General features: G+C 39.2%; 1 protein-coding gene across 3 annotated transcripts in view; it reads left to right on the forward strand.

Moving 5' to 3' along the window:
- The window catches only part of mtss1 (MTSS I-BAR domain containing 1), an 82751-nt gene extending 61137 nt beyond the window's left edge, over positions 1-21614 (forward strand). The window contains exons 7-15 of one of the 3 annotated variants that reach the window (XM_084740486.1): positions 11662-11819; positions 11935-12042; positions 12658-12755; positions 13297-13372; positions 14103-14279; positions 17596-17727; positions 18274-18424; positions 18961-18987; positions 20202-21614. In XM_084740486.1, the coding sequence (XP_084596612.1) occupies positions 11662-11819; positions 11935-12042; positions 12658-12755; positions 13297-13372; positions 14103-14279; positions 17596-17727; positions 18274-18424; positions 18961-18987; positions 20202-21277 (2003 nt within the window). In that variant the 3' untranslated portion in view covers positions 21278-21614. The remainder of the gene's footprint in view (positions 1-11661; positions 11820-11934; positions 12043-12657; positions 12756-13296; positions 13373-14102; positions 14280-17595; positions 17728-18273; positions 18425-18960; positions 18988-20201) is intronic. The other 2 variants (XM_084740495.1, XM_084740505.1) reach the window with 2 other exon arrangements.
- The last annotated feature ends 5818 nt before the right edge of the window (positions 21615-27432 follow it).

Genomic DNA, 27432 nt, shown 5'->3' on the forward strand with positions numbered 1-27432 from the left:
CACTGATTCATAGTCTGTGTATTACCAACAGAAGATGACGGTCGATACACCACCAGTCTGGAGAAGCAGAAGTGTTTGAATGTTAGATTGTTTTTGCCTGTCAGACAGCCTTTTATAGGCCAAATATTGCACTCTCCAAAGCAACCAGACTCCTTTGGCATTTTAACTCGCAGAAAACGGGAGATTGCTGGTCTACCGTTGCCTCGATCAGTTAGTTTGTTTATTTCATTGTGTGACTTAAGTGAATCTGAACTACACCTTTCAAACACCAAAGTCACTAAAGGATGCTAACATATAATGGGAAATCTCATTGATGCGCTAATAGATATTAGCATTCCAATCGCGGTGATATTATCTTAACCAACAGATTCTGTTTTACTTCGCAGCCTTAACCTAAATCAGTGTGTGCTCGAACTTTCAGATATAAATTTCCTCTGATCTGTTGAAACAAACTAATGAATGCTGACTTAACATTTTTTTTTTACTTTGTCTGTTACTCTGGCTTCAACACTTTACACTGACCAGCTACAGCAGCCTCAGTGTCAAAACTGAAACCTCTATTCTTTTTGGCCTAATGTCATATTTTATTCATCATTATTATGTCTTATGGCACCAGCCTGATGAGTAGATACAATTAAATGTCACTATTTACCTCAGAAAGTATTTTACTCACTACCTTTTATAAGCTTGTAGCAGTGATGCTGCTGAAATTGAATAGAAACTGAATCATGGTATGCAGTCTCTAGAAGTGTATGATTAAAAAGTGAAAGAGTAAATTGTATTTTTGGGAGGAGGAGGGGGGACAAAAGGACAGACAGGAGTTACAGGAGGAGCGCAGTGTGAAGAGAGCGAGGAGCTGTGAGGTTAAAGGAGGTGAACTGTGTCTCATTTGAATCTGCAGGCGGTGTTTGCATACAGCTGCTTCATGTCTCGACCTGCTTCAAAGAGCTCCACAGCCACAGAAACTCATGTAGCACCTGAACCAAACTACCTGGCCACCTGTCGGACAGTGATGACATCATCAGTGTGTGACGCAGACAGTCTAGACTGTCGGATGAATAAGCCTTTGAAAGCAGCAGGTTATAATTTAGAGCGCTGTTAGTGAGAGCTCTGATTTCTGGGAAAACTAGTCATCGTGATTAAAAACATGCCGTGTATCGCAGACGTCAGCAGAAGGAGCATTAAATATCCCTGTAGCTGCAGTCGTGTGTCATTACTAAACTTCTTGAAGATGACCAAACATCTAAGATATTTGCAAACTTTATAGACAGGATTACAGCAGGAGAGAGTAATGAGGGGTAGAAGGTCTTAACGAGTCCACTCAGTCCCCAGTAACCGTGGACCCGATCCAGTTTCTGTTACTGTGATTAGTGCTGTTTTCAGAGGGACAGTGAACACAGCACAGCTCACAGTTTTAAATGAAGGCTAATAGACGAGTACGGTGGATCATAAACTGAATCTCATCAAGAGAAATTCAGCAATTTGAAAAACACAAATGGTTGCAGAAATTAAAGGATACGTCCACAACTTCAATGTTTGTCTTTAAACAACTTTTAACAACATCCACAGTCCTTATTTTGAACAAAATTGTATTCAGAAATTTGTCTGAGGCTTAATATGAGGCTTCAGCAGTCTGAGTTGGACAAATCAAGTAGATAAAAAACTTACTTTGTGATGCTGTCTAGATAAACACTAAGAAGAAATTTTATATTACAAAGATCTTATGACTATCTTCTTTTGCTAATGTTTTTTTAAGTGGATTTGATGGTATTTTGCAGAGTGCAACAACATTGGAATAAGATAAAGACAGAACTTTATTAATCCAGAACAAAATTACACTAACATAAGAATAAGAACAATAGAATATTTAATATGAAGTGAAATATAAAATGTAAAGTGTATGTAATTTAGCAATGTAATTGTAATTTAGTTTTTGAAACTTTGATATCCTTCAATTTTAGTGCCATATTTTCTGTTTGGAGCTGCAAAAAGCCACATTTTGTCAACATTCGGTATTTTTAATACGGTCAAAACCAAATTCATAAAATTCAGACAAGTACAAGAACAAGTAGTATTTATTTCAGAATAGGTGTTAAAGCTGCGTTGAATGTTTCGACAAACATAGAAGAGTAGATCAGATAACCTCAGTGTGTGCGCGTGTGTGTGTGTGTGTGTGTGTGTGTGTGTGTGTGTATTAAAACAACATAAACAGGTTGAGGGTTTCCTCTCAGACCACATGCTGAAAAAAAATTGCCGTCATCATCTGAAGCATCTGTACGTGCTGCAGACAGAAATACCCACCAACCCACACACGCGCACACACACACACACACACACACACACACACACACACACACACACACACACACACACTCTGTGAGCAGCCTGTTATCGCTGCTGGTGATTCCTCTTTTAACCCAGCCCAAGGCTAACAGTACCTGTGACTGAGGAATGCTAACAGACTGGTTCACGGCTGAAGAAAGTGGAACTAATGAGGCTCTGAAGTTCTGAGGGGAGGCAACATTTGTTTTCACTCTTTAAGCCTCAAATTCAAATGCAGTCACAATATAATGCACTTTAATAACTATTAAAATAATCTGGTACATTTTCACATTGTTAAACACTGTCCTCTCTGTCAGATTAAATAATTTAACTGCAGGATAATTGCACAAATATTGTGAGACACGTGTGCAGAATTACACCAGTAGAATAGATATAAATAATATTACCTTGTAAAAAAAAAAGAAAAAAAAAAAAAGAATAAATGCACAGAGATACAGCATCAAAAATTTCACAGGGTGGTTTCACAGTATAAAAAAATATTATTGCATGAGATGGAAGACAGCTGTATGTATATATACACACATAGCATATAATAATATGTGTAAGTACTAATAGATACAATATACAACCTGTGGTAGATAATAGTTTAAAGGATGTGAGTGATGACTGATGTCACAGACACAAGAACGGTGCTACGTTATGAAATGTTGCTGTTAAACTGTCTGACAGCTGAATTAAAACTAGACGTTTGCGTTGGTTCATCTCTCAACACTTTCTCAACTGTCCATCCAAATGCATCGAAAAATTTAACATAATTTAGGGTAAATCTCAAAAGAAAATGAGAAAGATTACTTGTTTCCATCTACGACCGTTGTGTGACAATATGGAGATGGCAGATAAACAGTAGGTGGAGCCAATTCTCCAGTCTGACAACTATTACAGCATTGTAGAACAGGATAATGTAATGAAAGTGTCAGCTGACCCTCAAACGGTGAGGAACGATGTAGAAAACAGGATGGAAATATGACATTTCTGTTTCATGTACCGATGTGAGGAAAGTTGCGTCAAATTAAAGGTTCGCTTTGTCCGAACTTATTTGGAAAAAGTGTTTTTATCTCCCGTTCAGCACATTAACTCTTTTGAAAAAAAAAAAGGCAAAAACCACCTCAAGAGTGTAAAAACTTTATTTTATGCAAGATTGAGGTAGCTTTTTCTAATTTTGCTATTCAGACCGAGCAGAAAAATATGTTGATGGAAACACGGCTAAAAAAGATGCTGTGGATGGAACGAGTGAAATGTGAGCTGTTACATATGAAAATTAAAACAAAAGTTTGCATCTAACTGTGGATGTATGACTTCATAATGACCAACATCTGTACATCATGGTTGAAACACATCTGTTGGCTGAATTTCTGTGTAGATTTCTATCCATATAGAAAAATGGCCTTCACCAATAGCAGCTGATCAGTCATGTGACTTAAATGTTCGTTATGTCTGAACTTATTCAGAAAAACACTTTCAGTCTGTCTCAGCATTAACTCTTTTTTAAAAAGGACAAAAAACACCCCAAGCAAGCATTAAAAAAAACGTGAAAAGTTTTTTGAAATCTTGCACGACTGCTATCAGAATATGTATAAAAGTATGTTGATGGAAACGCGGCTTGTAAAGATGCAAATCTTCAAAAATCTAAATTCTCACAAACAGATAGCTTCATTATTAAAAAACGTTCAGGAGGAGCGTTTGTCAGGGACAAGTTAGCAGTGGTGGTTTGATGCACATTTGTTGCACCAGTGAGTTTCTGCAGCAGGGTGGTGATTGTGGGAATCATAAACTACAGTGTGTGTGTGTGTGTGTGTGTGTGTGTGTGTGTGTGTGTGTGTGTGTGTGTGTGTGTGTGTGTTCATGGTAATGAAGGAACATGTCACCCAGTACAACAGTGTGACTCACTGATGTGTTTTTTAATAGTTTTTAGACAACAATGGAGCTCTGTGGCACAGAGGAATACACACACAATACTTCTTAAAAGGGTCAGTTTACTGTTTTTGGTTTTGGTCTCCTCATGGGATTTGTTGACTTAAAGGAAAACATACAGTATAATCAAACTTTTTCTTTTAAGTTCTCAGTTGGAATAAACAAAAGAGGGAGACGTGTGATCAGCGTGAGCAGCGAGACGTTCTCCAGGGTTGAACTGAAAAAAAAAAAAAAAGACAAAAAGTTGCTTTGTTGTTCCTTCATTCATTCAATCTTTATTTAATTTTTAGGAATCATTAAGGGAATGACTAACTGCTGTCGAGAATACAGTTAAAGCAAAATTAAAACAGCCGACAAAACAGATTTAATCTCACATCATGGAAGTTCTGCTTCCAGATGTCTCTCTCACATTGAAACTAACAAAAGATGTAATTTTATGATGTTATGAAGTAACATGAGATCATGGGAGTTTTATTAGCTGTTCTTAAACAACCAGTTTTATCATGACTCAATCAGAAATCATGTTCATGGATGAGGTAATGTATTAAAGTTTTAGTCATATTGTGTGCGTCACGTTCTCTGACTTCCTTCCTCACTCTGATGTATCTGACATATCCCACGTTCTCCAGGAGGTTAAACCAACAAGCAGCTGGTAGGAAACACACCAGATTTCTCTGGGTTTGACTGTTGTTGACACTTGGGACATGTAAAGAAATATAACACAGATCTGGTGTTTTTGGACATTTTAATGTGGAATTTTACATTTTATAGCTTTAATGAGAAAACAGACAACAACAGACCACAGTTAAAACAGTCAAAATCAGTTGTAGTTTGTGATCATGACCAAAAAAACCTAAACAAAGTATTCACAAGTTTTGGAGACTTTGAGAATTAATTGATTGAACAATTCAAACAATGACAAAACTCTAAAATGTCATACTGGATGTAAAGCAATCAACTTATCTTCTTCTTTTTATTAACTTAATGTAAAATATACAAGAAATATGATCAGCATACTAACAGAGATCCCAGCATGCATTTCTGGGAGAGGTAAAGCTCTTCTTGTTATAGTTCAAAGAAAACCTTTGATGAAAACTTGCAGTGTGTCCTTTGCTGTCAAGTTTAGTTATTTATTTTTTAATAATTACAAAATTACCTCATCTTTCCTTTTTTTTTTTTTTTTAAGCAGCCCGGACACTACCTTTTTCTTTTCTTTTTTTTTTTTTTTTTTGAGTTAGAACAAATTAAACAGCGCATCGGACCGGTTTAATGAGGAAGTGATGGATCATAAGTTTCCATTAAAACCTTTATAAATGAATAGAAGTCAATGGCTGTCACGTCTTAACACTTTGCCGTTAGAGATGGCTGCTCAAAGTTTTTGCACTGGATGAAATGATGAACTGTGGCCAGTAATAAATGTGAGGACACTCAAACTTCGACAGAAGACATCAGAGTCCCGCCCACACTGTCTGACTGACAGGTCGTCTCTGGGAAGTGAAGTCCAGAGCTGCAGCGGTGGGTGTTTGTAATTACTTGGCCGTTTGCGGGTCTTGAATGGAATTAAATTAAGATTAAGTTACTTAGACTTTGGCCGACGCGAGGCTTCACGTTTGTTAGCTCTCCAGTCACTTGTGTAATATTTACTGCCAAGTCAGACACATCAGAGCTTTGTTTTCTGTTATACTGACAACATGATCTCTTTCTCCGAGTCACAGAGTGATAATTAAAGTAACTCCTCACCTGTTTGGATACAAACATGAGCTGTTATTACAGTACGTTTCCCAGCTGGGGAGAATTAGCTTCGTCTGAACTGTGTTTCACCTTTTTAAACAGAGAGAGAACGAGTTGACTCTGAGCAGAACGGAGCTTCTGAGTTCAGGTCTTTGTGTTTTTGTGGGTGTCGAGCCAGAAGCCTTGTAGAAACACAGTCTGACAACACGCGGCCTGTCTGCGTGTTTCCACAGAGGCCAGACGTCAGGCGGACCAACAGCACGCCGACACTGAGCTCCTGTTTGCTACGTGGAAATTCTCCCCTGTCCTCTCCGTGCTCCCACACACACACACACACACACACACACACACACACACACACACACACACACACACACACACACCTGAGTGAACAGGTCGTGTTTAGGTTGAGCTTTATGACACAAAGTCTGCAGTGTGTGTGTTCGGCGGTGGAAACTGCTTCTCACTGTTTTCCACAGGATTTACTGTCTCTGTTTTTTCTGCCTCTTTCTCTCTCGTGAAGTTGGGAACAGGTTTTGTTTGTACCGTTTTTGCTAGAAAAAATATCTCAACATTTGATAAAGAACAATTCAGCTGGAATCAGGTGAACAGATAAGCCAAGAGATCAGGAACCGAGTATTTTAATTTTTTTTTTCTCAACCAAAACAAGAACGCTGCCTTCATTTGTCAGTGGGAAAGAGAAGAGTGGTGAAGAAGTATTCAGATCCTTTACAGCAGTAAAAGGAGAAATACTGCCGTGTAAAAATATTCCAGTCCAGCATTCAGAATTTTACACAAGCAGGAAAATCTGCAAAATGTGATCACAGTATCAAAAGTAAAAGTAGTCGTTATGGAGCAGAATGGCCCCGATCAGTGTGATGTTTTTGTGGCGAAGTCCAGTACTGAGGTAGAAGTTAAAGTTAGCCGTAAGATAATCCCCCGTCAACTGTGTCAGTAGTATGTCCACTAAAAGTGTTTGTTTTCGCCGCTGACAGGCTCACGTTGTTATTATACGTGTCTGACAACGTCATGGAAAGGATCGCTGCAAAGATGGACCTTTTTAAAAGAGTAAGATCCTTTTTGTTTAACCAGAAACAGACGCTATATTGTTCTGTTCAACGCCACCAGACTCCATTTACAAAAACGATGATTCTACCTCTCTGGGCAAACACTGCTTCAGTTTTTAATCTTTCAAAACAGCCATTTCTTAACTTCAGAATTAGTATTGTCACGACACTGGAATTTCTCATTTCGATACAATACCTTGAAAAATATTGATATTCAGTACCTTTTTCGATACCATGTGGTAAAATTGACCCAAAGCTAAAGGCATAAAATTATAGATTTCTATTTAAAGGATATAATGTGAGAACAGATTCAACCAGAGAAAATGAGATGAATGACAAGAAGCACTGAGTGTAGGTGAGAGGAGGTGGGACTGTGTCTGAGTATTGATTCTGAGAAAAATGAGTATTGAAAGCATTTCAAATATTCAGTATTGATATTTAGGAATTAATCGATATTTTTGACATCGTTGAGAATGCTGCAGCCCAATTTTCAGTGACCAACCAAGATCTTTAATCAACAAAAGACTTTAAATTTTTCTAATTTCATAAACAGAAGAATTCTTTAAAATGCGGGTTAACAGAAGTGCAAACTGATAAACCATCCATATAACAATTTGTAAATGTGGATATCGCTCCAATTTATTTATTTTTTAGCAAGAGAGAAGGAATGACACGCAGCAAATGGGCCACAGGCAGGCGGGAGTCGAACCGGTGGCCACTGCAGAGGACGACCACTCACGCTCTACCAACAGGGCTGTAGGGGCGCCCTGATACCTCCATTTTAACTCTAATTTCATCAGCTATGATTCCCTGACAAGAACATGATATATGTTCTGGTATTAACGTGAGGTTTCACCAAATATTGTGTAACACCTGTTTAAAATGGCTCAGACAAATGGAGAATAACACGTTGAATCCCGTGGGTTTGTTTTATTAGTTCAGATTATGTTTTCTGTATTTAAAGGGACCTATTTAATTAAAAATATTTCAAACTTAGTTACAAAATAGAAAAAAAACAAAAAATTCTCTTGTGGTCCACCTGCAGTACTTCACACTCTTTTTTAAGACACCAAAAGTCACATGAGTAACTAGTATACACAAGAACACAAACAAAATAATATGCCAAAGTTATACAGGAGGTAGATCAGAGAGGTAAATGACTGTTTCTGTTGATGGAGTCACTTGAACAGAGCGATCTGTTGTCTTACTTTTTAAAAAATGAAAGAAAAAAAATCCTTGTAATTACCTTCCATAATGTTGTCAGACATCTATAATGGTAATCTGAGCCTCCAATCCACTACATTTCAAAAAGAAATGGAGCACTTTTCACTCAGCTACTTTTATTTAACAGCTTTATTTACTAGTCCTAAATTTTAAAAAACAAAACCCATGACCAGTTCATAAAATGTGAAGTATTTTTTAAAGAATAAACTCCCCATATTTATATATACTAAGATTAAAATGAGTTTGCCACTGACAGGCTCAACGTAGCATAAAATTGAAGCACACATACCTAATTAAATTAGTAAATGAAACCTTGGAAACCATGACAGACGATGACTGCAGCCCTGTGAGTTGTACTTAAACTCCTCCGTGTTGGCCGAGCTCTGCGCTCCCTCCTCTGTTCCTGGACTTATTTTTACACAGAGTGGGAGTGTTTCCACAGCTGGGTGGTCTGCAGGTCAGAGCTCTGTCTGTCTCCTCTACCTGCAGGTCCGAACCCACCAGACGTGGGCCTGATCAACACTCCACCACACAGTGACAGTTCAGCTCTGTCAGTGTGTCTCCTCATGGCTCAAAAACAGGATTCCTGCCAGTTACAGTCTGATTCATTCAGCTTCAAATACCAGAGCTGATTATTTTGTGCTGGAGTTCAAATTGTTCAGTTTTATTTTTTTTTATTTATCCTGATGAAATGAGGCAGGTTTTATGTATTTTATTAGCGATGCTCCATGGTTCTGTGGATGGTAGTGTTGGCCTGTCACTTGTTCTGTCCATCACTTTAGTTCAGACTGAAATATTCCAACTATCTGATGGATTGCTGTTAAATTGGCTGCAGACTTTCATGATGAATTCCACTGACTTTGATGATCTCCTGACTTTTCACTCTGGCGCGACCATGAGGTCCACATCTGTAGGATGGATTGCCATGAAATTCGGTTCAGACATGCATGTTCCCGGGAAAACTTTCTCTAGCACCACCAGCAGGTCGTATTTTCACTCGTCGTATTTTACTTTGGTTTATGACCAGAAACCACTGACAGTATAATTAGTAGTGGGCGGAGCATTCAGAACATCACCCATAGGTCTCTGAAGAGCCGTTTTGGTGCTCATAGTGTGGCAGCTCTGGCTGTCGCCATCTTGGCAGTGCCAGCCAACTCCCAGTTAATCCAAAAATGAGCAAAGAGATGGAGCTGAGGCGGCTGGATGAAGCAGCGTTCTAGCAGACAGACATCTGTGATGGTACCCATCACTCAAAGCAGACACAATCTTAATTATGTTTATGTTTAAACCTTAATATAATACAAAACCTGTGTAGAGGTGTCATGAACGGGTCATTAGAGACCAAACCGTTTTTTGTAACATGTTTATTTATGCTGTAGAGTTGGACATTTTAACATGAGGGTCTGTGGTGACTGACTTGCTTTTGAAGCCTCAAGTGGCTGTTGAAGGAACTGCAGTTTTTGGCACTAATGCTTCATGTTTCAGCCTCGCAGAGTGCCGCTTGCCTCATTCCTCTCAGCCTCAGGACTAATTAACAAATGTTAGCATGCTAACACACTCGACTAATATGGCCTCTAAAAGCTGCTAGCATGACTTTGTACTCTTCATCTTGTTATTTTTTGATGATGTCTAGAGAATTTAAACATCGCGATGGACGATGGTATTGTTGTTGGGCCTGAAAGGGTCTTCTTCTCTGCACCTCATGTCCTTAAATTAGTTGTGTTTGATAAGAAAATGTTAAACTCGACATGGAGACGTGCAATGAAAAGCAGCTACAGCTTCTTTTTATTTTCTCTTCCACGTCAAAAGGGTAGCTTAGGCAACAACTCTACGGCAGCTCTGAGGGGACAAACTACCTCAAATACAGAAGGCTTTACAGAAGACAAGTAGTAGCAGCTAACTAAATATATTTTAGTTTATCTCAGTCACAATATGTGTGCAAAATGTATAAAATTGCTGTTCAAGTCATGTCTTGTATTGTCACAAGATGGTATCATGGATCGTCTGATCACTCTGGTCTAAATGCTGTTTCAGATGGATTTTCAGTCAGATTCTGAAGGAAATACTTAAAATGTAATTTTTTTGTCTCCATCCTTGAATCAAAATGGTCAGATTTTACATTTAAAATCCTCCATCCACTCAGATTTCACAGTTTTTCAGTTAGTTTTGCGTATTGTTGCTTGAGTTGGATGTTTTGAGTCACTGCAGAAGGATGTTCATGCAGTTTGACATTAGTCTGTTTTCACATCATCTACTGAACGGGGAAAGTTTCTCTCTGTTCATGTTAAATCAGTTTAAGCCACTTTCACAATAACATATTGAACCATGCAGATGTGGAAGTACAAACATCTTTGCTCTTAAAATATTGGCATATTCATAGACTTTGAGTTTTTTATTGAGGGAAAACAATTAGAAGTAATTTGAAGAGTTTACAGAATGGTAGTCAGAGTATTTTACATGCTTTAAAATACTTCCGGAGGAGATCCTGTTGGTTTGGTAGTTAAAAGCCTTTTTGTGGTTAGAAGCTTTTTGATCTTAACACTGAAGATGCGTGACAGCTGACCGTGTGACCGGCCTGTTGATGTCTGTAACCAACTGGAGTGATGAGGATTGTGTTACATATGTGATGAAAGAGCCACAAAATGTCTTTCGTCTTCAAGACAGATGGCTCCAGAACCATCCTCTGGTTTTTTGATCTGGGTTTCAGGGGTTTTTTACATGTGCTGGTTTGAGGATGGGAACATATGATGAGGCTGGTCTGGGTCACATGCCAGTGGTGGTGTCCAGTAAACAATGTAGTAAATCACATCACAGAGGTCTCATCTCTTTCCATGTTTTTCTTTCTCAAATTCAAATTCCTTCCCTCTCTACAGTATCACTGTATTTCTCAATTAATCAGCTGCTTAACTGACATTAAATCATGAAGGAGCTACAGTATGAATACATACAGTAAGTAATTAATCAATAGACCAGGTGTTCAGTCAGATTACTCTAAACACAGAAACCCCCCAGTCTGAGAAATGTTTTTACATTATTAGTATGAAGCTATTTTTTTTTTTTAATAATCACACATTTAAACACCAACTGGTGCTCAGACTCACACAGAGATCAGGCAGCACATGTATGACAAACAGCTGACACTTGGCACTGCATGCGTGTCTCTTCTCTGGCTGCCATTACATCAGCTTTGTGGTGTTGTGCTGCCCCCTGCTGGTAAGACCTGTGTATCGCAGTCTGAGTGTGTGTGTAGTCTGTTCCTCTGCTGACTGTTAAAAATCCAGCTTCATTTTGTTTGCAAAGAGACCAGTGACACAGGTGATGTTATTAAACAGCCCAGTTCCTCCCTGAACCCTCATGAGTTCCTCCTGTGTGTGTGTTTCTGTAGGGAAGGACGAGGCTCGGGGACAGCTGGACAGTGCACTGCAGGACGTTAACGTCCGTTACGCCGTCCTGGAGGACACGGAGAAGCGGGCCGTTTGCAGAGCGCTGATAGAGGAAAGAGCGCGTTACTGCAGCTTCGTCAGCATGCTGAAACCTGTACTGGTCAGTGTGATGAATCAGATCCACCGACACAGAACTGTGGTAACTTTAAAGACTATTATATTAACAATAACCACACTAATCATTACTTGGTGTGTGTGTGTGTGTGTGTGTTCAGGACCATGAAATCAACATGCTGGGTGAGGTGACCCACCTGCAGACCATTCTGGAAGATCTGACCAACCTGACAGCTGAGCCAAATAAACTTCCACCAGCCAGCGAGCAGGTATCCTCCTCTTCCTCACTGATGCTTCTGATGACCTCTAACATTTCCTCTACGTTTGATAATACTCAATTTTTTTTTACTCTCTACAAATATCTTTAAAAGACCAAAACTAACAATTAATTGATCTACTAAGTATTGTCTCTGTATCTACATATGTCTTATTATTATTGATGATTTTTCCTCCCTTCAGTCAGAGAAGAAGGCAGATAGGGAGACAGAAAGAGAAAAGAGAGAAGCAAAAAGAAAAATAGTTTTTCATGTCTGGCAGATTCCACAGATATAGACAATGACACTGTAGTGAAAGGTGTCATCTTGCTGATATGATTTTCACTGTATTTTGCTGAGAACCACACATCATGTGCAAAAAACAGATGAGCCACCTAATCCCAAGTTGACGTGTGGCTGCAGCCACGCTGCTAATGCAGTATGTGTTGCTGCTGTAATGTGTTAATATGGGCGCTGAAATAAAAACAAGCAGGTAACACCACGCACACACACTGATCAAGCATGAAGCGTGAACCAGATGTTACAAACATGGAATAGTACCGGTGTTATCCTAAAAGCAGAGCACCCAGAAACACTCAGTGAGTTCAATCTTTTATTTTTGTTTCTCAGGTGATTTTGGACCTGAAAGGTTCTGATTTCAACTACACCTATCAGACACCTCCAGCTTCTCCCAGTAACACTCTGTCCAGGAAGAGCAGCATCAGCAGGTAACACACACACACACACACACACACACACACACACACACACACACACAGCTGTTATTAGTTTACTACATACTGTATTTTTACTGTTATTGTATAGGACCTTTCATGCAGCTTAGTGCCATTGTTAACATAATTAGAAGATGAAAAACAATCTGAATACTTTAATTCCTTTAATGTACAGTGGGAATAGAGTCTAAATGTATTTTCTAAGGTTTACAATCATGGCTCTGGGACAGGTTTTTCTTTATTATTTGATTTTGATAATTCAGTTGTATTTGAGGCTCTGGGCCTCCCCTCAGACAAAGCTTTGAAAAAGGCTCTGCCTCACCCCCTGAGTTTACTTGCTTATTTTTGTTTGATTCCTGGATCCCTATAAGATTGTGATTATGTTCTTTGATGCCAAAGACACTCAAAAAGCTGAGGCAAGATAGCCTACACATAACACATAAAAAAGGTCAACCTCCTACTTTAAAACCCTCTGCTTCAGCAGATCAGCTGTCTGTGTGTTTATCCTTCAACTTAGGGTTTGTGTGTTTTATAGCTACCAGTCTGGATCAGTGAGACATGTTCCCTCCTTGGACTCCATCAGTTGTGCTGTGGATGGAGTACACATCCAGGTAACAAACAGACAACAAACAAACACACACACACACACCACAGATATGGTGACTGTTTTCAGATTGACCGAAAATTTATTTTCTGTACAGTATATTAACATTTTGCTAGAAATAAATCTTATTTTGTCCTCAAAAGAAGCTACATTGCTTCAATAGCCCTTAAACTTTATTTGTTTCATTATATTATATTACATGTTCATTGCTTGTTTAAACAATCAGCATAAATTTGATATACAGTATTTGGTCAAAAGTATGTGGACACCACATACATAAGTGTACTTTTGGTGTGGTTGATTTGGTTGGTCTCACTGTGAATGAAAGCTTAAAGCTGCTGCGTACAACAATATTTTGTACAATAGTTCTTTGACCTTCAGTTTGGTTGAAGTCCTTTCCTGTTTAAACATGACAAAACCCCTGTACACAAAGCAACCACATACTTTTGGCCATGTAGCAGTATACAATGAATTTTCTAATTTCAGCCAAAATAAGCTTTCAAACTTGAATCCAACAAAACTGCTTTTTCTGTTTGAACATGTTTAATATCTTAAAAAGGTACATTTCACTCAAATATAACACTCCTACAACCTCCCACACACTCTGACCCTTCTGCCAACTCTCAACACCACCCCCCAATTTAAAATGACACTGTTGGCTTGGAGGATCTACAAAATAAAAGCTTTTCTCCGGGACAAGGACTACAGACACGGCTCTAACCCTCTCCTGTGTGTAGCGCTGCTCCTCCCCCTATCTGATGATTGGCTGTGATGAAACCGGGCGGTCCCTCAGCGAAGGGAACTCCCCCAATCGCCTCGGTCGTCAGGGCAGCCGTGGTCGCTACGGTTACGCTGTCGGCCATGGCCACCACCCCGCGCTGAGCCGCCGCGTTAGCCGCAGGGATATGACCACCGTGAGAAAAAACTACAACTATTACATTTCCTCCCAACCCGAGCACCGTCCTGTGTGTTACCGTGTTGTAACAGTTTGTCTTCCATCGGTTTAAATCTGACCCCATCTCACATCACCTCCCGCCTTTTTACCGTTATGTTTTCCATCAGCTCACGCTTGGCACCGACTTTATACCCTTCGTCTTTGATTTCACTTTTTATGTCTCTGATATTATCCACTCCAACTCAGAACCTCATATATCTCTAATCCACGTCTGGTTTCCTTCCATAAAATCTTAATTTCACTTCTCTGTCATTTTAAACGTAATTCTTGATCCAATTCCATAAAACCTGTGTTTGCTCACATGCACAGTGATGAGTTTTTGTGTAAGTGCTTGCCTGATTGTTGGCTGTGTATTTTCTGCCTTGTCAGTGTCCTTTTAATGTGTTGTTATGTCTGTATCTATGATATAACTCGGTCGTTTTGTGTCTTCTACTCTTCTGATACCTTATGTTTGTCTCTCAGTTGTATTTGACTAACAATTTAGTAGTCTCTTCAAGTTTTTGGTAAAATTTACAGCTGCAAAGCTATATTTTTAGCCAATAGTTTCCAACCTGCCTCTTCTGAATCATTCAAAAAAAAATGCCCATCACATTTCGCTCAGCCTGAGGTGACATGGAAGCGAAAACCAGCAAATCATAACATTTGAGAAGCTGGAACGAGATAATATTTGACAATTTGGCTCAAAAAAGTGACCATGATCATTAAAATTGTTGCTTATTAGTCAATAATTCAAGTGACAGAGAGCCTGACGGTGTCGGTCTTTACTGTTCACCAGATGCGTATTTTCCCCCTTAATCAATAAGTCTTAGAAAATCTACTTTGTCAGTATGTTGTACCTCCCCGCTGCACATCCAACTTTCCGCATGTGATCACCTCGTCCCGCCCTGCAAACCTCAACCAGCCTTCGTCCCACTGTCAGATACCTCGTCACATTTCTCCCCTCTGTTACCGAGACACCCACTCTGTCATGGAAATCTGCTGTGACTTACACTGGTGTTAATATTGCTGTCAGTGGTGTCTTGTCAGTGGTCCTGTGATTACTGAGTGTTTTCTTTGCCTGTTCAGTAATGAAGTTTGTTTGCTTTAAAGGGACAGTTCACTCCAGGAAAGATTATACATATTTTTCCTTTAGCCTGTTGTACTGTTTATCTAGCTAGATGGTTTTGGTGTGAGTTGCAGAGTTTTGGAGATATCAGCTGTAGAGATGTTTACCTTTCTCCAATATAATGGGACTGAATGACACTTGGCTTGGGGTGCAAAAAAAAAAAAAAAAGACATTTGAAAAACTCAACAGCAGTGTCTCTTTCTAGAAATCACAACCCACATACTTAAAATAATCTACAGACCTTGTTGTAGGAACAAGGTCTGTAACTAATTTCATTATGTTGATTATTTTCTTGATTAATCCATTATTAGTTGATTAGTGGTTTGGACCATAAAGTGGTAAAAAATGTTGATCACTTCCAAAACCCAAGGTGACGTCCCCAAATGTATTGTTATGTCAAAAACACAAAACAAATCTGTTAACTCTTGTAAAGAACTAAAGAAACATGAAAAATATTCACATTTGAGAAGCTGAAATGAGAATTTTTTATTTAAAAATGACTCAAATTGATTATTTGATTATCAAAATAGTTATGATAGATTAATTTGATAAGCAATTAATAATCAATCAATTGTTGCATTTCTAGTCAGAACTACTTTCCTTCTAGTAGAAAGAAAGAAGCTCCTGTTCACAACAAAGTCTGTGGATTAATTTGAGTAAGTTGTTCATGATCTCTGGAAAGAGACGTTGCTGTTGAGTTTTTCAAATGTATTTTTGAGCTCTTTGAGAACCACAATGAGAGTGACATTTAGTCCCATTATATTGGAGTGAAGGCAGATATTTCCACATCTGATATCTCAAAAACTCTGCAACTCACACCAAAACTATCTGGATTGGTAAACAGCACCACAGGTAAGAGGAAAAATTTGTATTTTTGTGTGAACTGTCCCTTTAAATTGAGTTTATTTCCAACATTGTCAAAGTTCATCACACATTATCTTTTATTTACTGACCCACAGACTAACAAACAGTGCCTCATTCAGTCAACTGAGAAGTTTTCTGACAAGTCTGGTGATATTCTGTATTTTTCTTAATGTCAACAAATCCCATGAAAAGACCAAAACCAACAACTGAGGTATTGTGTGTGTTTATTCAAAGCCTGATATAACAGAGCTCTGCTGTTGTTCAAAAACTGTAAGCACATCAGTGAGTCACACTGCTGTACTGGTGCTCCTTCATTACCATGAACACACACACTGTAGTCTATTTTGAGTCAAACCAACACACACCATCCTGCTGCTCACTGGGACACCTTATGTATTAATCCACCACTGAAAATAGTCCCCAACAAATGTTGTAGTTTCTCCAATTTGGGTAACACTTGCTAAAAACTAGTGTGCAGCTGTTTTCACCACTTTACCTTGCCATCAGACAGCCTGTTCTGACAGGAAACTACCATCATGCAAGTCAAATATCACTCTCTCTTGCTCAACCAGACTCCGTTGGCGAGATCATTTCCTAGCAGAACACAGAGTTGCGGGTCTATCGCCACCTCAATCTGTTAGTTTGTGTTACTGTGTGACTTTGGTGCGTCTGATCTAAACTTTTTAAACATTGAAGTCAAACAATAATACAAACAAATCTAACTGATCAAGGCAGTGGTAGATGAGGCACAGTGATTATGTCGCAGCACCCGTAGAAAATAGTCTGGTTGAGCAAGAGTCACATTTTCGATAAGTACTTCATGCAGCTCCACTTCAGATAATCAGAACTATCCCTTCAAGAGGTGCATTAGACGTAGTTGGTTTTTATTTTTTCATGGGATTTGACAGTAAGAACAATATAAAGCAATACCAGCTTCTTTAAAGGCGTTTATCTGTTTTCAAAATTAAGAACTCATTTTGCATAGAGAATTAAATATACTGAAATTCAAAATCCTTAAGACTATAAGCTGAATTGCTAACATGTTGTGTTGATGTTCACAGACCAGCAGCCACTGTAGAAGTCCTTCTTATTACAGGGAATCTATCTAAAGAGCCATCATCAGCATTTACTTTAGAATAAGAATAGATAAGTAACCTGGCAACCTGAGACAAACAGTCTTGATGTGTGATGAGGGACTTCTATGGTGGCCACGTGATTATATTCTGTGTATATTCTGGTAACAGTGCTGTTGTTTACACTGACTGTACCTGTTCATTAAGTCGAGTGACTGGTCTGTTTCTGACAGGATGCTGTCGGTTCCACGAATCAGCTCGCTGCTGGAGGGGGCGGGGGGGCAGAGAACGGCATGTTGGCACCGCCACACAACGCCTACTCACACCATGGAGAGAGAGCTCGAGCCATGTCTGCGTCTGGGAAGGTAACACACAGGATGGTGTAACTGCTGCATGATGAACTAAGATATTGTTTTCTTGCACTAGATGCATCTATGATTTAATGTTCCTCTGTCGCTGCCTATTAGCCAGGACGTCGCTGTAAATGAGAATTGATTCTCAGTTGACTTTTAGTGTTAAATGAAAGGTAAAAATAAAGCATTTTTGAATTTCAGGGGGAAAAAACACAATTTTACTAAATACACCTGAAGACTGAGTTGATACTACCGATTCTAAATCCATATAAGCCACTAGAGGGCAGCAGGAGACCAGAGGAGGACACAGCCTCTCATCTGATCTCCTCTACTTCTTCTCTTTTCCCATCTCCTTTCATGCCTTATCACCTTTCCTCTCGTTTCCCCTCCTCTTCTCCAGTCTTTGTTTCATCTTGTCCGTTTCCTTTTGTCTCCTCTCCTTACTTCTCTCCTTTCATTTTCTCTTCTTTCTGTAAAAATATGTCATGTTATTTAGAAAACACATGGTAATATTTATTATATTAAACTTTATAACATCACCTCCTCTCCTTCTTTCAGTCATGCTCGGCCCGGGATCAGCTGGCATTGACGTTGGGTGCGTTGAATTCGGACGCCCCGCGGAGCAGCAGGGACTCTCTGCACTGTTCCAGTGGTTACAGCACCCAGACCACCACCCCGTCCTGCTCTGAGGACACAATACATACACACAGTGAGTATATATACACACACACACACAGAAAAAATGCAGTGTGTACAGAGAAACAACTGTAAAGAAGCAAAACACATTTTTGAATACATAAGGCTCCTTGTGTTTTTACAAATTGATTTTCATCCATATTTAATGTCTTCAGGCATCCAAAAGATGTCTGGTTTCCTGCCACAGTAAATTATGATTACGTGCTCTATAAGCTCTTTGACTTAAAGGAACAATCTGTGATTTTAACATAAATTACAGAGGCATCTTCACCAACAAACACTGTCTGTACGCAAATCTGTAATTAAATGATTAGATATGAATGTGGACACAGATTCACTCAGGGAGCTCTCTCCCTGGTAAATTGACTGTCTGTCTGTCTGACTGAACCTGTCAGCTGTCCTCTGTTGACCTGTCTGTCATCTCAGTTATTTACTAGTTTCTTCTGTATTTCTCTGTGTCACTGATGTACTTTCTCCTCTCTGGTTCTCTGTTTTGTTCTTTCAGTAGTTTTGTGTTTTCTTGGCTAAACTTCCTTCCTTCTCTTCCAGCTGTAAGGAGAGATCCTCCCTCCTATGGTAGGTCTCTTGACTACCTGTCTGTTTATCAGCCTGTCTGTCTGCCTTCCTGCTTGCTTATTTCCCAGCCAGGGTCAGGGGTTCAATTGCATGCCATTGTAAAGAACTAAAATTCAAATTTTCAGCAGAAATATTTAGCAGCTGTTGTTGGCTGAGAAGTTTTGCCATGGTTTGACTTGGCATGACCTAAAGTGCCAACGGAAAACCCCAGATGTGTTCAAAAAATGATGACATCACCAGACCAATTTGCAAATGCAGACTGGTCTTGAACCTCGCTGGAGGATTTCTAAAGGGTGTTACCAACAAACAAAGACCAAAATTACTCTGGAGGCAATTGGATAGACCTACAACCAATTAGAGCAATGAAATGTGTAACATAAATTAAACTTTGACCAAATCAAACTCTCATCTTTATCATCAAAAAAGCTTTAATTGCAGTTGTTTGGAGAAAATATACCATCCAATTTAGCAGATTTGAATGTTTCACAACAGTGCAAGTCATTTTAGTTGTCTGAAAAGGAAGGGACTAGGCTTGACATTTAGGGCTGCAACTAATGATTTTTTTTTTTATTATTGATAGAATGCTATTAAAGTCTGTGGTGACATTTTCAATTGTCTTGTCTGCCAGCTATTTAGTTAACATGTTAATTCTAGACATTATATAAACTGTAAGACACTTAAATCAGGCCTCGTTTGGATTTTTGTCTGAAGGTCTTTTGTTGACCTCTAAACTTAAAGTCCAAATTGAGAGACTTGAACTTTACATAAGTAGAACAGTTCAGTATCAGACCTGAGGAGATAAAACTAGATAGAGCTGCAATTAATATTATTGTCTTTGGAAAAAAAGATTACTGGTATATAAAATATCAGAAAATAGTCCCTCCTTGTGCTGTGTGTGTGTTTGACTTTTTAAAAACATAGTCATTCCCATGAAGTCAATTTTAGCTTCATTATTCTAAACACTATGCTGGATGTGGGTGACCTAAAAGTGACTGTACTGAGTGTTCCCTGTTTCTGTTCAGAGTTTCCACACTGATGCATCTCCTAATTGTTCATACACACACACCCAACCAATGAGTCACTCATGTAATTACGTGTTCCTGCTGCTTCTGTCGTCCGTTTGTCAGATGATGGAAACACTTTATCAAATGTCACCAAGATAAGAAACAACACAAGTCCAGCTGAACTAATATCTTCTTTGTCTGTCCATCTAGCTGACTACGAGTCCATCTCTCTCCATGGAGACGCCGACTCAATCTCCTTACATCACCTCTCCCACAGCAACAACCAGTCAGACTTTGACAAGTCCTCCACCATCCCGAGGAACTCTGACCTTGGTTACCAGTACAGGAAGTTTGCTCAGTCCAAGCGCCCCTCCTCCACAGTCAGCCTATTGGCCGAGCCCGAGTTGACTGGCAGGTCCGTCCACCAGCTGCCGTCCCACACGGCAACCATCAGGCGCAAACCGTCCTCCAAGCCGGCGTATCGCAGGGGCACGATCAGCGGGGGGGTTCCCATTCCCATCTGCACCCCGCAGGTTCCCCTCAAAGCCCTCGGAGGAAACGGCGGCAGCGATGAGAATGTGTTCACAGCGCCCTCTGCTGGAGGAGCAGTAGGTTTAGGTTACAGTAAACTCTGCACCTCCACACAGAGCCTCAGTGCCTTACCTCCACCCTCCCCGTACTACCAGCTGGTACCTGGTCAGATGCCCATCCCGGTGCCTGTACCCACCGTACCCTCCCTGCCAGTAGAAGGCAGCAACGCCAAACAGCAACAAGAGAGAGAGTACCAGCAGCAGCTACAGCAACAGCAGCAAATCAACCAACAGCTAAATCATCAGCAGCAACGCAATCAACTACAGCAGCAGCAATATCATCAGCAACACCAACCTTTTCCACATCAGCAGCCGCATTTTCAACAACAGCAGCAACTACAGCAACAGTTTCAGCATCAACAATCACTGCTTCAGCAACCCCAGCAACTGCAGCACCAACAGGATCAGCAGCTGAACCAGCAGCAGAAACAGAAGCTGTTCCAGCAGCAGCAGCAGCAGCAGCAGGCCACGCTCCATGCCTCCGCCTCACAGGGAGAGGCCACCGGTCTTGGCCACAGCGCTCACTACCAGCCCCAGGCCCCTCCACCCTCCATCCAGGACCAGAACCCGGAGCAGCAGATCCAAGGTGGAGGAGGAGGAAATATGCTGACCCAGATCAGAGCAGTAAAGCTCAAAAGGACCCTCACCAACGATCGCTCCGCCCCTCTCCTGCCCCCTCCAACCAATCACAAATGAGGCTGAACCACCTTCCCTGCAGGTTAACTGTTGAATTTAACAGGTCCAACACCCAGAGCAGACACACCTGAGTGTGTCAGCACAGACTGCACAGAGCAAAATCACACACACAGACTTACTTTTTGTGGATGTGATTAATCGCTGGAACTCAATGTGTGTCTTATTTTATTTTCTAAAGTTCTGCTTCCTTTTAGGCCGTTTAGATTGTTTGTTTTAAACATTTTTGAGATTTATCTTTTTCCTGTTGCTGCAGCGACCATCTTTTGCCTTTGTTTCTTTTTTTTGGTTCATGTTTGCAATTTGATTGTGCATAAAGTTTCTGTGTGACCCAGTCTTACCCATAGAACTGTTGATTGTTTTAGTTAGTATTCACTTCCTGATCACATGATCAATACATGGCTTGTTAAGCAGCCACACAGGAAGCTTTTTTTAGTGTCTCAGATCCTCTAAAGTCCTGGGTGTGTTTGATTTGTCTGTAGCCTAGACGCCCAGACCCCGTGTTGCCCAGAGGGGTGGGGTTCAGTAATTTAGTCCAGTAGCTCAACAGCATCACATGGTTGAACCATGTGTGGAAGTTTTAATTTGCTGGCTGTGGGTCAGTGTTGGTCCAGTGTATCTGAACAGTGAGTGTGTGATTTGTTCCAGGTCATCTCAAAGAGTCCAACACCGAACCTGACGCTCATGACTCTGGAACAAAATATCGACTGGGTCTGTAGATTGTAAATATGTTCGAACAAAAATAGCTTTGGGAGCACCTGGGGAGTTCGGATGTTTTGCTTCACGGCACGTTGTTGAACTGAACATGAGTCACAATCGGCAACAGTTTCTGCCTCTGGGATGCCAAATGGTGCCGCCGTGGGCTGCTGTTTGTGGAAAAGGATTAAAAACATTACTGTACGCGAATGTCTGGATAACAGTGTAAATAATTAGCTGGTTAATATGAGGAATAAGAAGAGGAATACAGTGGTTTGTTTCCAACTTTTAGAGGCAATACTGTTTTTTTCAGGAGAAGCAGATCAAGAAATATAGCGGACATTGCAGAAAACATAGCGGGCTATGAAAAGCAGAACTATAAAAAGTAGAGTGGACACAGCTGCTGGTTACGCTCAGGTCTGAGGCAGTTATCAGCAGTCGCAGGGGCACACAGCATCATGTTGGAACCCTCTGCTACCACAACAGATAATTTAACATTTAGAGCCTGACCCACACAGGATTTTTGAGGCTGATATGGAACCAATCACAATGTTTGTTTACGATAACTTCTGGGTAGAAAACCCATTCATCTAAAATACACGTTTTATTATTTCACTAACATCAATTTACCTGTTGGAGGACAAACTAAAGAAAATGACAGCTTGAGTTGACCCAAAACTAGCAGTTAGTCTGACCAGCAGTAAGATATTGCCTTGGTTTATTAAAGATGACCAAGCAACGCTGTAATTATCAGAGCAGGTTGGTTTAACTGTATCATTAAATGTTACAGTTGAAAATACCAGCAGAAATAAGCAGTTTGCTGATTTTAGATATCTCCATAATTAAAATAAGCTACCTGGAAGTGACCGTTGCTGTTGATGCACAGTGATGTCTGCTGATATTTGCGTTTTTACATAAATGTAAGAATTTGACAAGGACCGTTTCTGTTGGTAATAAAGAATTGTGACCAAAACATGTACTGACAGGACAAACTATGTATATGTACCAGTGTATATGTATGTGGAAATTTAGAAACAGTGTCTCCATTACATGAAGTTTAATTAAACGATGTCTGACTTCTATGAAGTACTGTCACCAGTAGGAACAGTAAGGACCCTAGAGCCAGAACAATAAATCAGCTGATATATAGAGGATTGGTATTTGCAAACATGTTGGCCAATAAATGTGTCAATACAGAACTCTGGCCATATTGTTTAATTAATTTAGGAACTATGTCTCCATTACATTCTTTATCCATCAGAGAAGACTCACTTTTTTTTCTTTACACTGTAATTATCCAGTTCAGTGCATCGCTTGGTCACAATTCTGTAACAGAATTTACAGGCTCCTTATCAAAATATTTGCATTATGTATTTATGATAGAAATCAATAAACTATTTTTTCTATGATTACTCTCAAATATCATTATCCTGTCACCCATAAATATGCAGTATTAGTCAGGCCCTAAACAAAACGGATTAAAAAACTTCACATAAATTACCTGGTAAATGTTCAGTTTTATCATTGGGATCAGGGAGCTGATGTGTCTCTAGAATTTGTGCGTAGTGCTGCAACTAATGATCACTTTCTTTACTAATTAATCTGCCAGTTATCATGCCATTAATTTTAATGACTATAAAATATAAAAAAAAAAAAAAATCCCCAACATGTTCCTAAAGCCTTCAGTTTTGTCGGACCAACAGTCTGAAAAGCAAAACTTCCTCAAAGCTGAGAAACTAGGATGAGCGAATTCTAACTCTTTTGCTAGCAATCCATTGCTGATTAAATTTTCTGCAGGTAAACTATTTGTTTGTGTTATTCATCCAATCAGTTTAAACTGACATGTTCACGCGACAGCTTTCCTTTGTCACTTCTTCAACATGGCGGCGTTTCCATCTCAAACTATTAGAAAATTCCAAACCTCTGCTTACTGATTTACCTTTTAAAAAGGCACAGTGAATTCAGTGATTTTTACTGTAAAAAGTTCACAATAAAATATTTTCAACTCTAATATGTTTGACAAAGACACCAGAATAATGTTTTTTTTTGTTGTTGAATTGTTTTAATTCAGCTCACTAAAGACCCACTGAAATTCTCAACATTCGTCAACATTTCAACTGAAAAATTTCCAAGGTGGATGATTTACTTTTTTGAATTAGCTGCTTACAGCCAATCAGAATGCAGGACTGTGAGGACTTTGTGTTTAACTTTTAGCTTTAAATTTAACTGTATTTATCCACAGAGTTTGGTTGGGCTCCAATAGCTGGTTCTATTTTGGATCCTGTTCCAAGTTGGTAAAATATTTAGATCTGTTGACTTGTTGACCGTATTCTTGCAAATTCCATCTCCTCACTTTGTGCTCTATTCTTTTTGGCTGAGAACTAGATCTCTTACGTCTGTTCTCACATCTCAGACATTTAGCCAGAAAAGTATCAACAAGTGTGGATTTGATCAAAGCAGCTTCATACGTCATTGGAAGAAATATTGACTGACAGAAGTCTTAAAGCAGCATATTTATTCAATCATAGTGAGCAAATTAATCACCCAAACATGAACCTGATTTCAGACTGAATAATGACGTGAATGAATTCAGATTTGATAAAAGACGTGTTGCCTCTCAAAGTTGCCTGCTGTGTATCGACTTCTAACGATGAGATGTCAGAGCATGCTGGGACACAGGGCCATAGCTACTGTTGAAGACTGAGGTCATGTCCTTGGGTAATATGGGGTGGGTGGGGTAATAATTAATTATCAATTAATCCATTACCCATTTGGCCAATAAAAAAAAACATCAGAAAACGGTTGAAAGATGCTTTCTAAGAGCCTGAGGTATGTGTCACGGTTTGTCCGATCAACAGTCCAAAGCTCAAAGATATTCAGTTTATAATCACAGACGACTAAGAGAACTAGCAAACATTTCATTTGGCATTTTTGCTTAAAAATGATTACGTGCTATTTATGATTATAAAAATGGTTAATTAATTTCTCGTTGATCAACTTGATTGTCTCAGCTCTACATTTTTCATTATAAACACATTCCACGTGTAGGTTTTTTAGGGCCGTTTCTGATACATTTTTACACCAAAAATTTAAGAAGAAACTAAAGTAAAAAAATAAGTATTTTAGTATTTTCCAACAGAATTTCATATCTGAAGGGGTAAAGAAGGCTACACTGTATGGAAATTACTATTTGTTCCAAAATACTTAAAAAAAAATAAAATTAAATTGAACAGAGTTTGGTTGGTGGCTCATTAAACATTTCTTCAGTGTGTAGGAATTTATGCTCAGGTCCTCAGTATTTTTCAAATCCTGGCTATGACCCTGCTGGGAAGCTGCCCGACAGAGACCAGCTGCATGCTGGGAAATGCAGTCTGGCCTCTGGTCAGCTGGTCCTGGTCTGTTCTTCTGTATTTAGGGATTTCCTGCAGCACATTAATATGTTTATATTGTTGCTGAGACAAAAAAAAGCTGCCTTCTGAACAGTCCAAAAGACCTCTGATGTTCATGTGATTGATTGATTGACTGATTGATTGGACCCAATAAGCCCCACAGCAGTTGTGTGTGTGTGTGTGTATGTATATATTAGTGCTTCTATTCCTGGGAGAGATCTAAATCTATATATAAAAATGTATGTATACATATCCTGATTGTATTTTTGTTGATTTATTGATCAGACGATGTGATCAGATCTGACGCCGCCATCGATCGTCACTCGTCATATTTTTGTAGAAAAGCTTTAAAAGGAGGAGACCCAGTGAACTTCGTGATTGTTTGAGGATCTGAAACCTGATTGGATGTTTGACTGTTGAGGAGCGAACGAAGGACTACACAGACGTATGGACGACTTGAACCAACAGAATGTAGAAATGTTTTGTTTTTCATCTTTTGATGTTCGCTGTGGGATCAATAATAATAATAATAATAATTGATTCATCAAATCTGGTTGTGCTCTTTTTTGTGTCTTGTATTTACGGTCACTTTACAGGTGGAAGTGTTAATATTTAGTGTTTGCTGGGATTCATTTTTCTTTCTTTTACCTTTTTAGGGGAAAGCATAATTAGAAAAGTTGGTCTTGAATATTGAATTTTAAGCAAAAGAAGAAGTGATGTTGTTTCCTACTAACAAACATGAAGCAAATCCTGCCTTCACATCAGTAAAATTATAACAGTCAACACCTGGGTGCTGGAATTTTAAATAATCAACTGTGGTCACACTCCACTGTTGATACAGGCTTTGATAAAACTGTGCCACAGTGCTGAGGCTGCAATTAAGTATTATATGTATTATTGATTAATCTTAAGTTTATCTTAAGGCTAAGGTTACTTTATTTGTCTCCCGTCTGAGAAATTTGTCTCAGATAAAGGGTATATGCTGCATCAAACCAGACATTACAGTATATAAAAAAAACAAATAAAGACATTAAATAGGTCACAACATTAGCTTATGGAGATAAAAACTCCAGGTACTCAGACACATACACTTCAATTTCCACATACTATAATACTATTCAGATACATACTACTCATATATATATTCAATACTGTTTGTTTGTAAAGTATCCTAAAATAGTCACAACTTGACAATTTCCAAAAAAAAAAAACCCAACACCCCCTTCAGTAATCATCAATTAATAGACTAATTGTTTCAGCTCTGTTTACTGCCTTGGTGAAACATAATGGGTTGGTGTGATTTTATTTACCTTGTGGTGGGATGTGTGTCTCTGTGCTGTAACGCTGCCATCTGCTGGTCACCTCTGGCTTAGGAAACATCTGGAGCTGACACAAGCCTGTAAGAATAAGTTGGTATAAATGATGGATAGATCTAAGACTGAGCACTTATGAACATCCATGAATGGCATTTAATCTTAATTTTAAGGAGCAAAATTACATCCTATTAGGGCTGCATGATATGGTGTAAAACATGATTACTTTGATTTCAACGTTGACATATCATCAGTGTATCACCAAACAGTTACTTATTTTCACATCCCGCAGTAACAGTGTAACACTTCCATCCGTTTGAAGACGTGTTTGTGTTCAATCGAGAGTTATATTCACACATAAGCAGCGAAATCAGAATATGTGGCATTGTCATCAGCAGTAACTTGATACTAGGTTACTGCTGTACAGCTGAAAGCACATATTAGGTGGTAAATAAGGCAGATATCTGAAAGAGCAAACCAATGCAGGAGAAACTAAACTTCAAACCACTGAGATTCATTTGGAGACTACAAAAGTAGTGAGAGTCAAACACAGACACTTTTAAAAACCTCTTTCCCTCTGCTCTCCTGCACTCATGAGTTGAGTCTCGGCACACAGCAGAAGAAAAACAAGAGAGGCAAATGAGAAAAAGATCATCTGCCTATTTTAGTGTGTCATGTTTAAAAATCCTGCATATACACCCCAATGTTGGTATAAAATGGTATTATTTCTGTTTTGGTCTCTACCAATTCCTGACAGAAA

The sequence above is a fragment of the Lutjanus erythropterus genome, chromosome 2 (genome assembly GCF_056507025.1).
Source record: "Lutjanus erythropterus isolate fLutEry1 chromosome 2, fLutEry1.hap2, whole genome shotgun sequence".
Lineage (NCBI taxonomy): Eukaryota > Metazoa > Chordata > Actinopteri > Lutjaniformes > Lutjanidae > Lutjanus > Lutjanus erythropterus.